The sequence below is a fragment of the Gavia stellata genome, chromosome 2 (assembly GCF_030936135.1).
Source record: "Gavia stellata isolate bGavSte3 chromosome 2, bGavSte3.hap2, whole genome shotgun sequence".
Classification (NCBI taxonomy): Eukaryota; Metazoa; Chordata; class Aves; order Gaviiformes; family Gaviidae; genus Gavia; species Gavia stellata.
Window position 1 is genome coordinate 44,737,477 of NC_082595.1, and position 13,260 is coordinate 44,750,736.

General features: G+C 44.1%; 1 protein-coding gene across 3 annotated transcripts in view; it reads right to left on the minus strand.

Annotated features, from left to right (window-relative positions):
- The window catches only part of TMEM242 (transmembrane protein 242), a 41,414-nt gene extending 38,285 nt beyond the window's left edge, over positions 1-3,129 (minus strand). For 2 of the 3 annotated variants that reach the window (XR_009484975.1, XM_059835510.1), the window contains exons 1-2: positions 2,723-2,858; positions 442-542 (exon numbers count right to left, since the gene is read on the minus strand). Coding sequence is in view for 2 of the 3 variants with exons in the window: in XM_059835510.1 (XP_059691493.1) it covers positions 442-542; positions 2,723-2,858 (237 nt within the window). In the remaining variant the exon portion in view is untranslated. Of the gene's footprint in view, positions 1-441; positions 543-2,722; positions 2,859-3,097 lie in introns of those variants that run through there. The other variant, XM_059835512.1, reaches the window with a different exon arrangement.
- Positions 3,130-13,260: the final 10,131 nt, after the last annotated feature.

The following is a 13,260-nucleotide window of genomic DNA, read 5'->3' on the forward strand; positions in this document are numbered from 1 at the left end:
TATTCCACAGCTTACAGGCTTTCTACCTTCTCATTCCCATCCTTACTGCAGTTACATTGCTTCCTGATTCACTGTAGCACTGTGGGACCTCATGGTGAACTGGATCACTGAGGTGATACAGGCTCATGACTGAAGAGTGTTCATATCTCAGAATCAAAACAGACCATTAATTATATTCCATTACATAGTAGTAGTATGATTCCACCCAACAGTGTAAGCTTTATGTATTTCAACTAAACTCAAGCACTAAAGTATTTAGCAGTGCCATCTCTGAATTGATTTTTAAATTAATCCTACCCCTATTGACTTCAGTTAAGTCTAGTGCTCTAACTATCAACTTTGTACAGCCAACCTCCACATATATCAACATTCCTATACAGCATTTGATGCATTCTTATTTCCTCCATAGCACAATTGGAAAATAGTTTAGAAGGAACAAACCTTACTGAACCAGTCGGGGTTCTTCTTTTTTGTCATGGCAAGTGTGGTGCCAAAACCTGCTATCATTCCTGCTGTAGCAACGGTACCTAGAAAAATTCCACCTGTCAAGAAAAGTTTAAGAAATAAAAATTAAGATTTTGTTTCTTAAACTGTTTTGAAAATAAAACCTGAAAAATTAAGCTCTGTCAGCACATGCTGAAGGGAAAGTTTACCTTATTTACATTAACTCAATATGGCAAGACAGCAAGAAAGAATATTTTGAAATACAGCATTTTGAAAATTAATGGCAAGTGTAGTATTTTCAAGACAACACACAAAAATAATTTAAATCCCAGGATGCCTTTTTACAGTACTTCAAAATTTCTCACTCTGGAGCCAGGCTACTAAAATCATCTTGTTCTATGGCTACGCCTCACCCTTCCCCAAAAGGAAGATGTAATTATTTTTGTTGCATCACTTGTTACTTCAAATGGCCACCTGAAAATCCACCAGTACTTCTGAAGACCATTCCACAAGCAACACTTGTTCTTCAGCTTTCTGCGTTTTATGTTCTAATCCTCTATTTAAAAAAAACGACACTAGCAGGAAGCTTTCCCAAGCTAGAAAGCATTCCTCACTTTTCAGTTCTTTCAGAGTGTTTCCAAAGTCACTTGGGGTCCCTCGATCCCTTCAAGTTCTTGCACCAAAGGCACATGTAGCCATACCTGCCCACTTGTAAGAAAAAGGCTTGTTACAAAGACTGAGTGCACTGTACAAAACCATCTGATTCATATTAAAATTAAAAAACTTCAGGAGGTTACAAGCGCTTCCTTTGCAACTATTGAAACCCAGCCTGTTTTCCCTTTCCTAATATCGGTTAGGTAATTAAAAAACTGGCCTGAATAGGAAGTAAGAAGCAACACATGTTTATGTTAGGTCTCACTTTTTAAAAATTAATTATCCTATTACTGTGATGGAGAAGTTTGCTGTACTGGTGTTTTACATTTCCAGGTCTACTAACCAACGTTTCCCTGATTTCATAAATAATAATTGGTCTTAAATTAACTTCTCCTCAAAGAGGAGGAGCTCAATGCATGGCCTCCTTGGGAGGGGCAGGAAAGCATTGCAAGGGGTAGGCAAAGCGTGTGGCAACAGGGAACGGTGCCCCTAGGTGAGCATGCTCACAGAGACATTATTTCCTCGTGTCTGCAGGGGGGTACATCCCTCTGACCGCCGTCTGCCTTCCTGCCCCCAGGACGCGCCAGCCCGACGGCGCGGCACTGGGACGGCGCAGCCGGGGCGGGAGAACGGGAGGAGCTCTGGCCTCCGCTCCGCCAGGGGGCGCCGGGAGCCCAAGCAGCTACAGGAAGCGGCCGGGACGCCTGGCTGTGACGGCCGTCCGTCCAGCGAGGACAGCCCGCGGCAGGGGCGCCCGCTGCCTTCCGCCGCCCGCTGCCTTCCGCCGCGCGCGGGCGCGTGTGACTGCGGAGACTTTGGCTCTGCTACGAGGCCGGGCTCCCCCCTCGCCTCAGCATCCCCGGCTGGGATCGAGCTCGGGAGACGTACTTGTTTTGTCACGGAAACTTTGCTTTAAGGAATCCGCGGCGCTATCTGTAACCCGCACGAGCCGCCTCTTCCCGACGGCTCCTACCCCCTCAGGGCGTCCCGGCAGGGCTGGGCGCGGACCCCCCCCGCCCGCCGCCCCGCAGGGCTGAACTCCCTCAACCCCCCGCCATCCATCTCGCTGCGCGACGCCGTTACGGTCACTGCCCCTCGGCCCGGGCGGCCTTTGCGCCCCGCAGCGCTGCGGGGCGAGAGAAGCAGGGAGGAGTCTCCCCTCAGTGACCGCCGCCCCCGTCCCGGAGCGGGCCCACCCGCGTCGCGTCCCCCGGATCCCGCCCAGCACCGCCGGCGCGGCCCGCGCTCTGCCTTGTAGCCGCGTGTCCTGTCCCCGTGCCGGGGGCGGGCGGCTGAGGGGCAACAGGTGCCGCCAGCGCTGAAGGCGAGACAAAAGGCGGGCGGTGTTGGAGCGGCTTCCTCACTGCATCCAGAAGCCTTGGCCAAAGCCATCCCGAACGCCTCGGCTCCTCCCCGGGGACGGGAGAGTGGGGCAAGACCTCGGGCTGCGGCATGGGGGACACGGAAACGCTTTCCTTCCCGCCGCCGGCCGCCACCGTCCCTGCGGCACGGCTGGCCGGGGCAAGCGGCACGGCTGGGGGCGGCCACGGGGCTCCCGCACCCGCTGCTGCTCGTCCCTGACCCGTGCAGGCAAAGGAGGGGAGGAGAGGAGGGCTTTCTGCACCTTTGATTAAGAAGAGCTTGTCCTGGGACGCCGCAGGGCTCCTGGCCCCCCGGGGCAGGGGCAGCCCGCGCCCGGGGTCCAGCGGAGCCGCCGCCGCCGCCCCCTCCCGCGCGTCCCCGCCGGCAGCCGCCCCCATGGCCCAGGGCATGGGAGGAGGAGGAGGAGGAGACGGCGGCTGCGGGCCGCAACCCGGAAGGAAACAGAGCCGGGCCGGGACACGCAGCCGCCCTTCATCCTCCTCCTTGGCCGCGCAGTCGCGGGGAGGGTTAGCCCGCCATACCGAGGGGCTTGGCTGGCGGCTGTCGCCCCCCAGCGAGGCCGGAGGAGGCGCCGGCGAAAAGGACCTGGGGTGCGCTTACCCGAGGAGTGGCTTACCTATGGCTGAGGCAACTGCGGCTCCCCTGTGAGCCCGGCGGTAACCCGGGGCGCTGGGCGCCGCTACGGCGGTGGCCCGAGGCCGGGCGGCGGGCGTGCCCCGGGAAAGCACGTCCTCGAGCTCTGGGTTTTTTTCCTCAGCCTCTGTTGTCTTCGTGTGCCGCTGCCAGCCGCCCCCTCAGTAACCGCCCGTCTTTGGAGGCGCGTTCGGTGTCCCCGAGAGCCCAAATCGCGCAGAGGGAAAATTGGCGAAAATGGTCAAAGGCTCTTTTAAGTCAAGTCTTTTGTAGCAGGCTTGTAAGGGTTTTTTTTACTAAATAAAACTGGGAGAAATTCTTACTTCCCGTGAATTTTACAGAGCTGTATCTTGACGAATGGTGTTGCTCCAAAGTACATCTTTTTGTTCAAAATTCTCATTCTCCCAAGTCATGTAAGTAGTCCGTCGTATACATCTAAGTTCTGTCTGAATGGAATCATAAAGTAACACTATGAGAACCATATGTTTCCGTTCTCTTTCATGGCTCTGCCACAGTAATTCTCAGATGCTGATGGCTATAAATTGCTGTACAGTTATCTGTCACTCCATTGAATGTGTTCCTTTATCAAACAGTATACTAACTTACCAGGATTCGGTATGGGCAGGTAAAGCATATTTTTATTTATAAAAGTCAGTACTTTTAACAGCAAGCAAAGAATGTAAATAGATCCAAAACAAGTGTTTCTTCCCCAGCTTCCTTCTTTGTATCTTTTCATCATCATTTATAGTCTGTATTTAAGGGTCTAATTATAGGGGCTTGGGTTGCTAGGCAAAAATTTAGTATTTTGGGAAACCTCCCGTTCACGGTACTTCTGAAAACCAATCCAAAGCCATTTCCTAATAGTTCATCTACTGTGTCAGTTAAACAAAATTTTACACAGTTAAGAAGCAGTTATTGCAAAAGAAGTAGGCATTATCTCTGCTGTCTAGCTCACCTACTATCACTAACTCCATTTTTCTAATATGGACAGCACCTAAATGACTTCTAGTCTTCTTCCCTCCTTTGGATAAAGCACCCCAAAATCCTCTGTGTGTTTTGGAATAGCATTAGACTTTGCCACAAATAATAATAAAACCTCCTGGAAAAGCTTAGAAAAGGTGGTCTTCTTAGAAAAACTGCACAGTGACAGTATTAAAAGAGGAAATTACTTCTTATTTTATCTTCATGCTGAAGTGTATATGATTATATAAAGTATTTAAATGTTATTAGTATGCATAAAACTAAAACAGCAGCATGCATGTCATTTTGATTGTAAATTGTGTCAAGAACACCATTGCATCTGCTAGAAAAATCCTTGAACTGTGAGAGATAATAACCTATTTTTTGTGTCTTTGATGATAAAATCCTAGACTTTCTTCTCAGGATAGTTTTTTGAGTTCACATCAATCAAGACATCACTTTCTTTTAAATCTTCTCCAGAACTAGGAAGAAAGAGAAGAGAAAAGGTATAATGATGTTATTCAATCGTGGTTTGAACAGTGCCAAGAATCTATCTTTAAGAGAGTCAGGTAAGATCTGCCTCTATTAATCATTCCCAGAGACTTAAAGTAGGGTATAAACCCTATGAAATCCACTCTGTCTTACTGAATAACTTAAAATTCTTAGTGTTGTAAAATAAATTGTCCTGCTTTAAAAAAATAAAGAAGGTACGTTCAGCAGAATTGCATCCATTTAGGTTACAATATTAATCTCTTCTGGTTATATAATTGCATAGAATGTAATGCTTTCTCTCCTTTTATGTGTCTCACCCAAAAGCCTTGCATTTTCTGTCATTATTCCTTCTCTATCACTGTTACGTTACACATGCAAGTGTACTCATCTATATATGGCTACTCAGAATTAACCAGATATCTTTTTCTAAAAATGAGTTATGTTTTTCTAAAAGTGGACACGTTTTTGTTTGAAAGACAGATTTTAAGATTATAGTATCAAATATCCAAATCTTCATAAAATGAGGCCATGAAAATATATATGCAAATAAGTAGGTTATATAGGTGATATCAGAATTGAAAAATACATTACTTTTACTTATTTAATTTGAGGTCTGAGCTCTTGTAGCTTTGAATTTGGACAAAGCAAGAGTAATTGCATGACCAGGTTCAGGCACTGGCCGCATGTTTACTTTCTGTTGAGGTTTGCAATAGCCAGGATGCTCTGAGTTTCACAGAGAAGCAGTTGTGGGTGGTGGGCTTCCTTCTGTGGTCTTCCTGTTGTATTACAAAAAATTTGGTGAGGCAAAAGCAGACAGTGAGAGGCAACCAAAGTTTTCAGCTTCAAAGTATGTGTAAATCTCCACCTGTGATTCTGAAGTTATGGTTAGGATTTCTGCATTGACCCCTGGGTTTTAATGAAAAATTGGTAACACAGTCCCTCTCTCATGGAAGTTCATAAAATTGTACAGTGGTGGTGAGGGAGAATTGTGGCAAAAGAGTAAGCAAGAGCACAAGGAAGAAAAGAAATTTAAGAAAAATACAAAAGAAAGAAGTTTGCATAAATATATTCCCAAAGATATTTTTATAATCTTTGCGAATGCAGGGTATTCCTACCAATAAGCAGCTCTATCAAGAAATAAAAGCACGATGTGCAAACTTCTTAACATAATGCTGCGAAATATTTCAGTCCTGGCCTGTGTTTCTCCTGCTCCCCTTCCTCTTCTGTACAGGACTGCACAGCGATACCTGGCCATCTCCACTGAAGGAGAGTTTCACTCGAGGACCAAGTTTGCAATTTGGGTCTTCAGAGGATAAGAAGCTAGTTTATAAGCTGACTGGGACATAATAAATGCAGTAATTTGATACATTCACTAAATTATCTATCTGTCTGATTTTATATATCCAAAACAGTCTTGAGTGCCACTGCAAAAAAAGTTGGCAGCTAAAGCACAGAATCCTGCTTGGAGTTTGAAAATCCAACTCAAAACACAGAGGAGGTTGATTTGAATACTGCTTAAACTGACATGTTCGGTAGCAGAACTGGATTATGTAAAAGAATTTGGGAGAGAGCCAAGCACTGATTTTGGAAAGAGGGAAAATGCAGCAGTTGAGCTACTCTCTGGCTCTCGGGAGAGCTGAGCTTTGCTCTCCACCTGACTGGCTGGGGTCATGTCGTGTATTTATAGAAGCTTTGATATTCCTGAAAGCACCGTGCAACCCAGCACTGTGTACAGGCAGGGGCATGAAGAAACTGGTTATGTGTTTCCGAATAATTTTCTGGTCCATTGGACAAGAAATGAAAGTGTTCTGCAGCTATGATTGGATTTCTGCAGAAACCTCTGTTTTTACAGTAAGCTGGTTACTGTTGTGCATCTCTTAAAAATCTGGTGGCTGAAATTCCCATGTTGAGAGTAAGTCCTCAGGTCTCTTGCCTCCTATCTCAGAAAAATCTGGTCACTGAATAATGATTTATAGACTTTAACCACAGAAATACTGACAAAGTCAGTGCTCATTTGTAAGAACAATTATAAGAAGAGCCTTGCATCGAAGAATTAAAAGACACTTTAAAAATATTGGTTGAGCTAGCTTCACACATTTATGGGAAGGGTATTTTTCCATTTGGAGAAGATGAAGAAATTAATCAGTTTACACAAAGTTCTGCTGTAGTTCTCCGGCAAAAGCAGGAGCTGAGAGGCCGGATCTCCAGATTCCCAGTCACCTCCCCCAGCCCCAGAGCTGCCTTTTTAAGATGCAGCTAACTTCTGCAGAATATGAAACGCTGCTTTTTTCATTTCACTTTTACATTTGGTTATTCAGTGGGGCATGTGAGGCGTAACTTTGGACAAGACTGAGTGTGCCGGCATGCTGCACTGACACCACAGCGGCAATGCTTTTTATGGCCAGAGCCTGGCCGTGTTTCAGTAAATGGCAAAAGTCCCATTGGCAGTATGGCCAGAGTTTCACTTATAAATCCCAAATTAGCACTCATGGATGATGACATTATGGCTGGTCAGAGGCGCACTACAAATTTTAGAGCTGTTGATAATACATATCAAGGCTGTCATATGCCTTGCATGGCATTTACGTGGGGCTGCAGAGATGAGAACACTTACGGAGGATCTGCTTGCATGTGTGTATATCTACTTGTTTTCTCTTCTTATCCTTTACTATATTACATGTTTTATTACCTTCTCAGTGTTTACAATATTCTCTCTTGGCAAGTAAAATATGCCCGTATCTCTTTGGCTCTGCCCACATTAACTGGAGAGGCAAATCATAGATCCCTTCCCAATTCCTGTGGTATTACCACTGTCTTTAGAGACCTAGCAAATATGTTTACAAGCTCTTTTTTAATTTTACTGGGTACCATGTCTTTAATGGTCTCACCATGTATTTCGTTATAGAATAGTACTCTATCAACTTTTAATAGTTACTTTGCTGTACCATATTAGGTACCTGTATGCTGTGTGTATGTATGGCATGCTGTCCCATACCTGGACCTTTAACATGGTCCGGAAAAAAATGTATTTCTGACTGAATTAAAAAAAGAAACAGCAAAAATTAATTATTATTTCCACGGTGTCATTAGAGCATGGCCTGGTACTTGGAAGCTCAGCCAGTCTGCCTGGATGCTGCAACCTGAGGTAGCAGCAGTGGTCCTGCACCACCATTTAGATTGACCAGCTGACCAGGTCTGCCTCGTGACAGCCTGGAAGCAGGATTTTCTACAGAGAAAATCTGCTCCTGGCCCACATGGCCAGAATTGGAAACTTCCAAAATTATGGTTGGCAGGACAGAGGAGGCCTCTTGGCGACAGTCCAATACGTAGAGTTGTCCATCCTGTGTGTTTCCTGCTGTGAGCTCTGGGGGATTACTTTGGCGGTAGCTCAAACAGGTCCCCATGAGGACGGCCAGGCTCAGATCAGAGTGCCTGGAGAGGTACCTTTCAAGGAAGATGTCATGAGGATAAAGCCCTGAGTGAGCTGCTCTGAGCTCACAGCTGAGCCTGCTTTGGGGAGGAGGTTGGACCAAGACCTGGACATCTGGGTAGACTCCCCCACAAATTAGGGCAACGGTAACTTCAAGCTTGGCTTACTTGCACCTGGCTCTAATGTAACACCCCACGCCACAGTGGCGGCAGCGTGGGAGGGACATGCTGCTGGCAGGGGCCACCACTGGGCAGCAGAAGCCCCTCAGATGCCATGTTCAGAGGCTGCTGTGTTGTGGGGGCCTGTGGGAGGGCTGATGCGCCTGCCCCGTGCCACTGGCTGTCCTCATGTGGCCAGCGACACCAGTTCGGGGGCCCTCGGCGGTGGCGTGCGCTGCAGAGCACTGGCAGAGGGAAGAAATTGGACTAGGATTTCATTTATTGTGGGGAGGTGGCCAGTAGAAACTTGACTCATGTATAGTAGTAGTACATCACCTGCTGAGAAATCCAACCGTAAAATTAATTGGCTTCAATATGAGATGTATACTTTTCCTAATCGGCTTCAGTACAATTATATCCAAAGGCCCTTTTCGTGGTCATTCACGCAGCTTAATTGCTATAGTTTAATATTACAATTAAAAAAGGCCTGGAAGGAGAGCTGAATATTAGGCTCCTCATGAATGATAATTATCACTTTGTGTAGATGGATGGAAAACATTTCTAATTAAATTATTCTTGTAACATAAATTAATAGTGTGATCTAGATAAAGTACTTCTGATTTCACATCTAGAATATTTCTAAGAGCACCAAGTCTGTGCCAGAATTTCAGCTGGCAGTTCAAATTGTCTTTTAAAAATACCTGAATTTTCAGTCAGTTTAGCAGCTTATTGTAGGTTTCTGCAGTGAAGATGTTTGGCAATGATAGAATGATTCAAATGTTGCATGGAGAATAGAATAGAATAGAATAGAATAGAATAGAATAGAATAGAATAGAATAGAATTAAAATAAAGTAAAACAAAACACAACTATGCAACTAGCATAATCTCTTAGTTCTACAAGCACGGGGGTTTCACAGTCTAAATGACAGGGATTCATAGCGTAACTGTCACACATTTTCTTCCTGTATTAATTTCATCTCCATCTGAGGATTTTTGCAAGACATAAACCATTAAGCTAATACTTTAAAAACAGGAAAGCTCATTAGCAGCTCTAGGGAAGGGAGTGAGATGGGCAAGGAAGGTTCAGGTCATTAAGGTTTGAAAGAGAAGGCAGTGTGGAAGTTTTAAGAAGAATTACTCGACATGCAATCTATCTGTGCTCTGTAAAAATCCAATGATTTTTGTATACCTCGCATTTCTTTCTCATTAGTGAGACCTGCAATGATTAAAGTAAACAGGCAAATGCGTAGGTCTCAGCTGAAGGTGTCAGACTGCATTTCACGAAGTGGATTATAGATCTACATTCTAAGATGACCGGTAGCTTCATGGCCTAATACGTGTAGCTGACACGTTAGGTGTTGACAGCAGCCCTTTCCAACAGGCCTCATTAGACATTAATTTTAAGTTTCTAGAGCAACTATCCGTGACTCCAGTAGGGTATTTTTGAAGGGCATAAAGTGGGAGATAGATGGCCACTTTCTGTCAGAAGATAATGGGAATTTTGTGTCAAGGCAATCTCTGTGCATATGGAAGACTGTCCCTGAGATTTTCTGCATGCATGCCCTCTTGTGTATGCAGTACATTAGTGCTTACTGTATATATCAAAATTTGGCACTACTGTATCTCTCTAAACATCACATTAATCCATCTGTCTGTCACCATGGTAACAAGGCTCCCTATTGATGGCTGAAGAAGAGCTGAACCATTAAAACTAAATGTACACGGCTAAAGTGAGTAAGCTCACTTGGTGTAGCGCTACAGAGACAAACAGTTATAAATGAGCTAATTAATATTTTCTATGCATTATTTTTATGCATGGTTATAGATCTGAGATGAAGCCTATTGCTAAAATGATCCTTAAATCTGATCTTTGCTTCCTCACGTCTATTTATTACATATTCTGCTGAACTCAATATTAAAAAATGTGCATTTTTTCAGAAGTTTACATGTTCAATGGTATATATTTGTCCCGGAGGGTGGAAAGATGAAATTAGTATCTTAAAAATACCAAGTACAAAGCAGATTAGAAATGTTGCTGAATATTTTACTGCACATGTTCTCTCTTTCTCTCACTTCCATGCTTGTATCATTGCCAAAATAAAATCAGTAAAGCGCACACATGCATTAAAGGATCAGTGTCTAACTGAGCACTGTTAGGTAGTTGGACCTGAGAATTTTTGAGAAGCATAATGTTGTGGAAACTCTGCCATGAATTACTGAACTTCATAAATCATTCTTGGACAATGAATTTCCATTTTTTATTACACTGGCGCCATGCATGCTATTAATGGTAGACTTGAGTCTATAATTCTATTAGACTATAAAGAGGTCTTTGGTTTTAGAGCAGAAATAAAGCTTAAAACTAACCGCTGACATCTCATCTCCTTCTGTGTTCATTGGACGGTGCTTTTTGTTCTCTAGAAGAATGCTGTGTATTTTCTTGACCCTTTGCAGAGTTTCTTTTCCAAGCCTCTTTGCTTTGTTCAGAAGGTTAACGCTAGTAACAGCTACAAAGTGGATAAAATGAGGGACCAGAGAAAAAGAAACAGGAATACTGCACTTTAGAACACTTTGCCACATTCACTGAGCTGAAAGTATGATTATTCTTTTTTATGTCAGGATTTACAACTCTTCGATATCTGGTTTAAACTATGGCCCTGATTTTATAATAAGCCCTTGGGATAGGAGGTAGCTCACAAGGGCATTTTATCATGCCCCATGGAAGGCTGGCTGGTTGGAAGGTCAGATGGAGGCATTGCTCTCTCTGTCTGTGCATGGGTGGGTGGAGTTTGTACACATGCACGTATGTTGGACTTATGTATATCAGGAAGATTTTATTGCATCTGATGTCCTAGTGGGCAAACATGGATGGTTTGCCCTGTTACAGGGTATATGAACCCCTGGAAGACCTGGAAGGTCAGCTGAACCCACTTGGTAAAACAAGGATGCACAGATGCTACCAACCAGCCCAGGGTTTCTGATTCATGGCTGACATTTCAAATGCTTTCAGCTCAGCAAGAGGATAGAGGAACTTGCAGGTGTGGAGGAAAGCAACCTCCATCCCTCCCTCCCTCGTCAGGTGGAGAAAAGTGATCCCTTGAACTGATAGCAAAGAGTACTCCTGTCTGATATGAAGCAGAGGGGCAAGAAAGAAGTAACAACTGAAGAGAGTCTTCCTAGTTTTGTATTTGACAGAAAATAAAAGATTAATTCTGAACTTTGTAAGCACATGGGTTGTGGCATGTATTGCCCTGGGTGGACAGAGACATGACAACATGATCTGACCACAAATGCTTTTGGGGGTATAAAAGTGGCACTTGGCCATGCAGATGACGGCCACCTGTGATGTGCGTTGTGATCTAATTTGTCTTTGTTCCAAGCAGTATGTCACCTCCACCACTGGATCCAGTAGGCCTTCCAAGACAGTGGCAGCCACAAGCACAGTTTCTCAGTGTTCCTCTAGTGAGCTAAGCTTTCTGAGATTTTAAGGAGATCTTTGTCGATCAATACAATTCATTCAGCTTTCCCAAATGTTAAAACAATAATGTAGTATGTTCCCCTGATACAATGAATTTCAGATAGTTTATTATATAAAGAATCCTACAGTGCAATCAAATGGCATTCCTAGGGATGAGAGAAACTTTGCTTTTTACTTACAAAAGTATACGTTGTAGTAACTCTTACTTAAAGTGCAAAAGATTGTGTCAATATTCAAAATTTAAAAGCCTTACCTATTAAACATCATTATTCCCATTCTAATTCAATATTGAAGAGAGTATTCTCTTTCAAAAGAGAATTTGAAATTATCTATTTTCAAAAAAGTATTCTTATTTTCATTATTTTTAGAAATTACAATATTTCTCTTTGATTTTTTTTTTTTAATTGAATTTTCCAAGATCTGGACAACATCCTTTGTCACTCCAGTGAATTCCTTTCTCTCTTGAAAACTCAATCTTCTGAAAAATTCTTTTTCTTCAAAACATGCTGTTGTAATAAAAACTTGGTTCAAATCCTCACCTAGCACAAGAGAGTTACTTCCTTGCCAGCTGTATTTCTGTCTTCAAGCTATATAGTACCCATGTCCTCTCACTCCAGACAGGAGAAATTTGAGTATACATATAGGGCATGTTTCTGCACTGCCCATACGTTTGGCTGCTATTCATGTAAGATGGAGCATGTTCAACTCTGTTTCACTTATCAACCACTCAACAGAGACAAAGCATTTCATGATCGAAGGTTTTATTCAAACAACACAGTTTTGGGCCAGCTACAGGACTTCTGTGTTTCCAGCTGTCTCATGTTGATGTCCTCTCCCAAAGTTTAATTTCATCCACGTGCTGTGTGAATTGTACTCCAAACGCCTATGGAAGCATCTTAGGTGCATTTCAGATAAATGTTCAACCTGACAGCTGCTGAGGATATCTGTCAGGCACTTGCTGGACTCAAGGATCTGTGTGATCTGTTCCCACCTGAAAGAGAAGCCTCTGCTTTCACAGTATCTCCCAATACTGCAAACAGCATGTGGCAGGTGCCATTTTTTAAAGAAATACAGAACTGAAGATCTCCCTTCTTCTCTCCTCCCTGACCATGCTGTGATATGAAAAGCTCTGAGCCACACCGGGGATTCAAAAGACCATTGGTTATCGCACCCTTGCATCGCTGCAAAAACCTGTTTCCTGCGCTTGATGATAAATCCATGGGAAATCCCTGCATCACCCTGTTCTCTTCCATTTTCTCTGCTGACACTGAGGAAGAATTGGGCAAGATGCCTATATACAGCAGTACAAAGTCCTTGATCTGCTTGCTGCCCAGAACAGGCTGCCAAGCTGTGACAGACAAGTGCTATTAAGGTTCTGGTGGGCCTTGATGGAGATGGGAGATGCACCAGCATCTCACCGACTAGCAGGGTCAGTGCTTTATTACTGGAATAGCAGGTTCTTCAAAAGCTGTTCAGGCACCTTCTGACTTTCACCCCTGTTAAAGCCTCATCCATGGAGGAGCCACATACCCTGTCAGCCCATCAAGCAACAGAACCAGCCCAAGCAACTTCCAACCTGAGCATCCCTTATTCATGGTGGCTGAATCCAGTGCTTCTCCACTGAAGT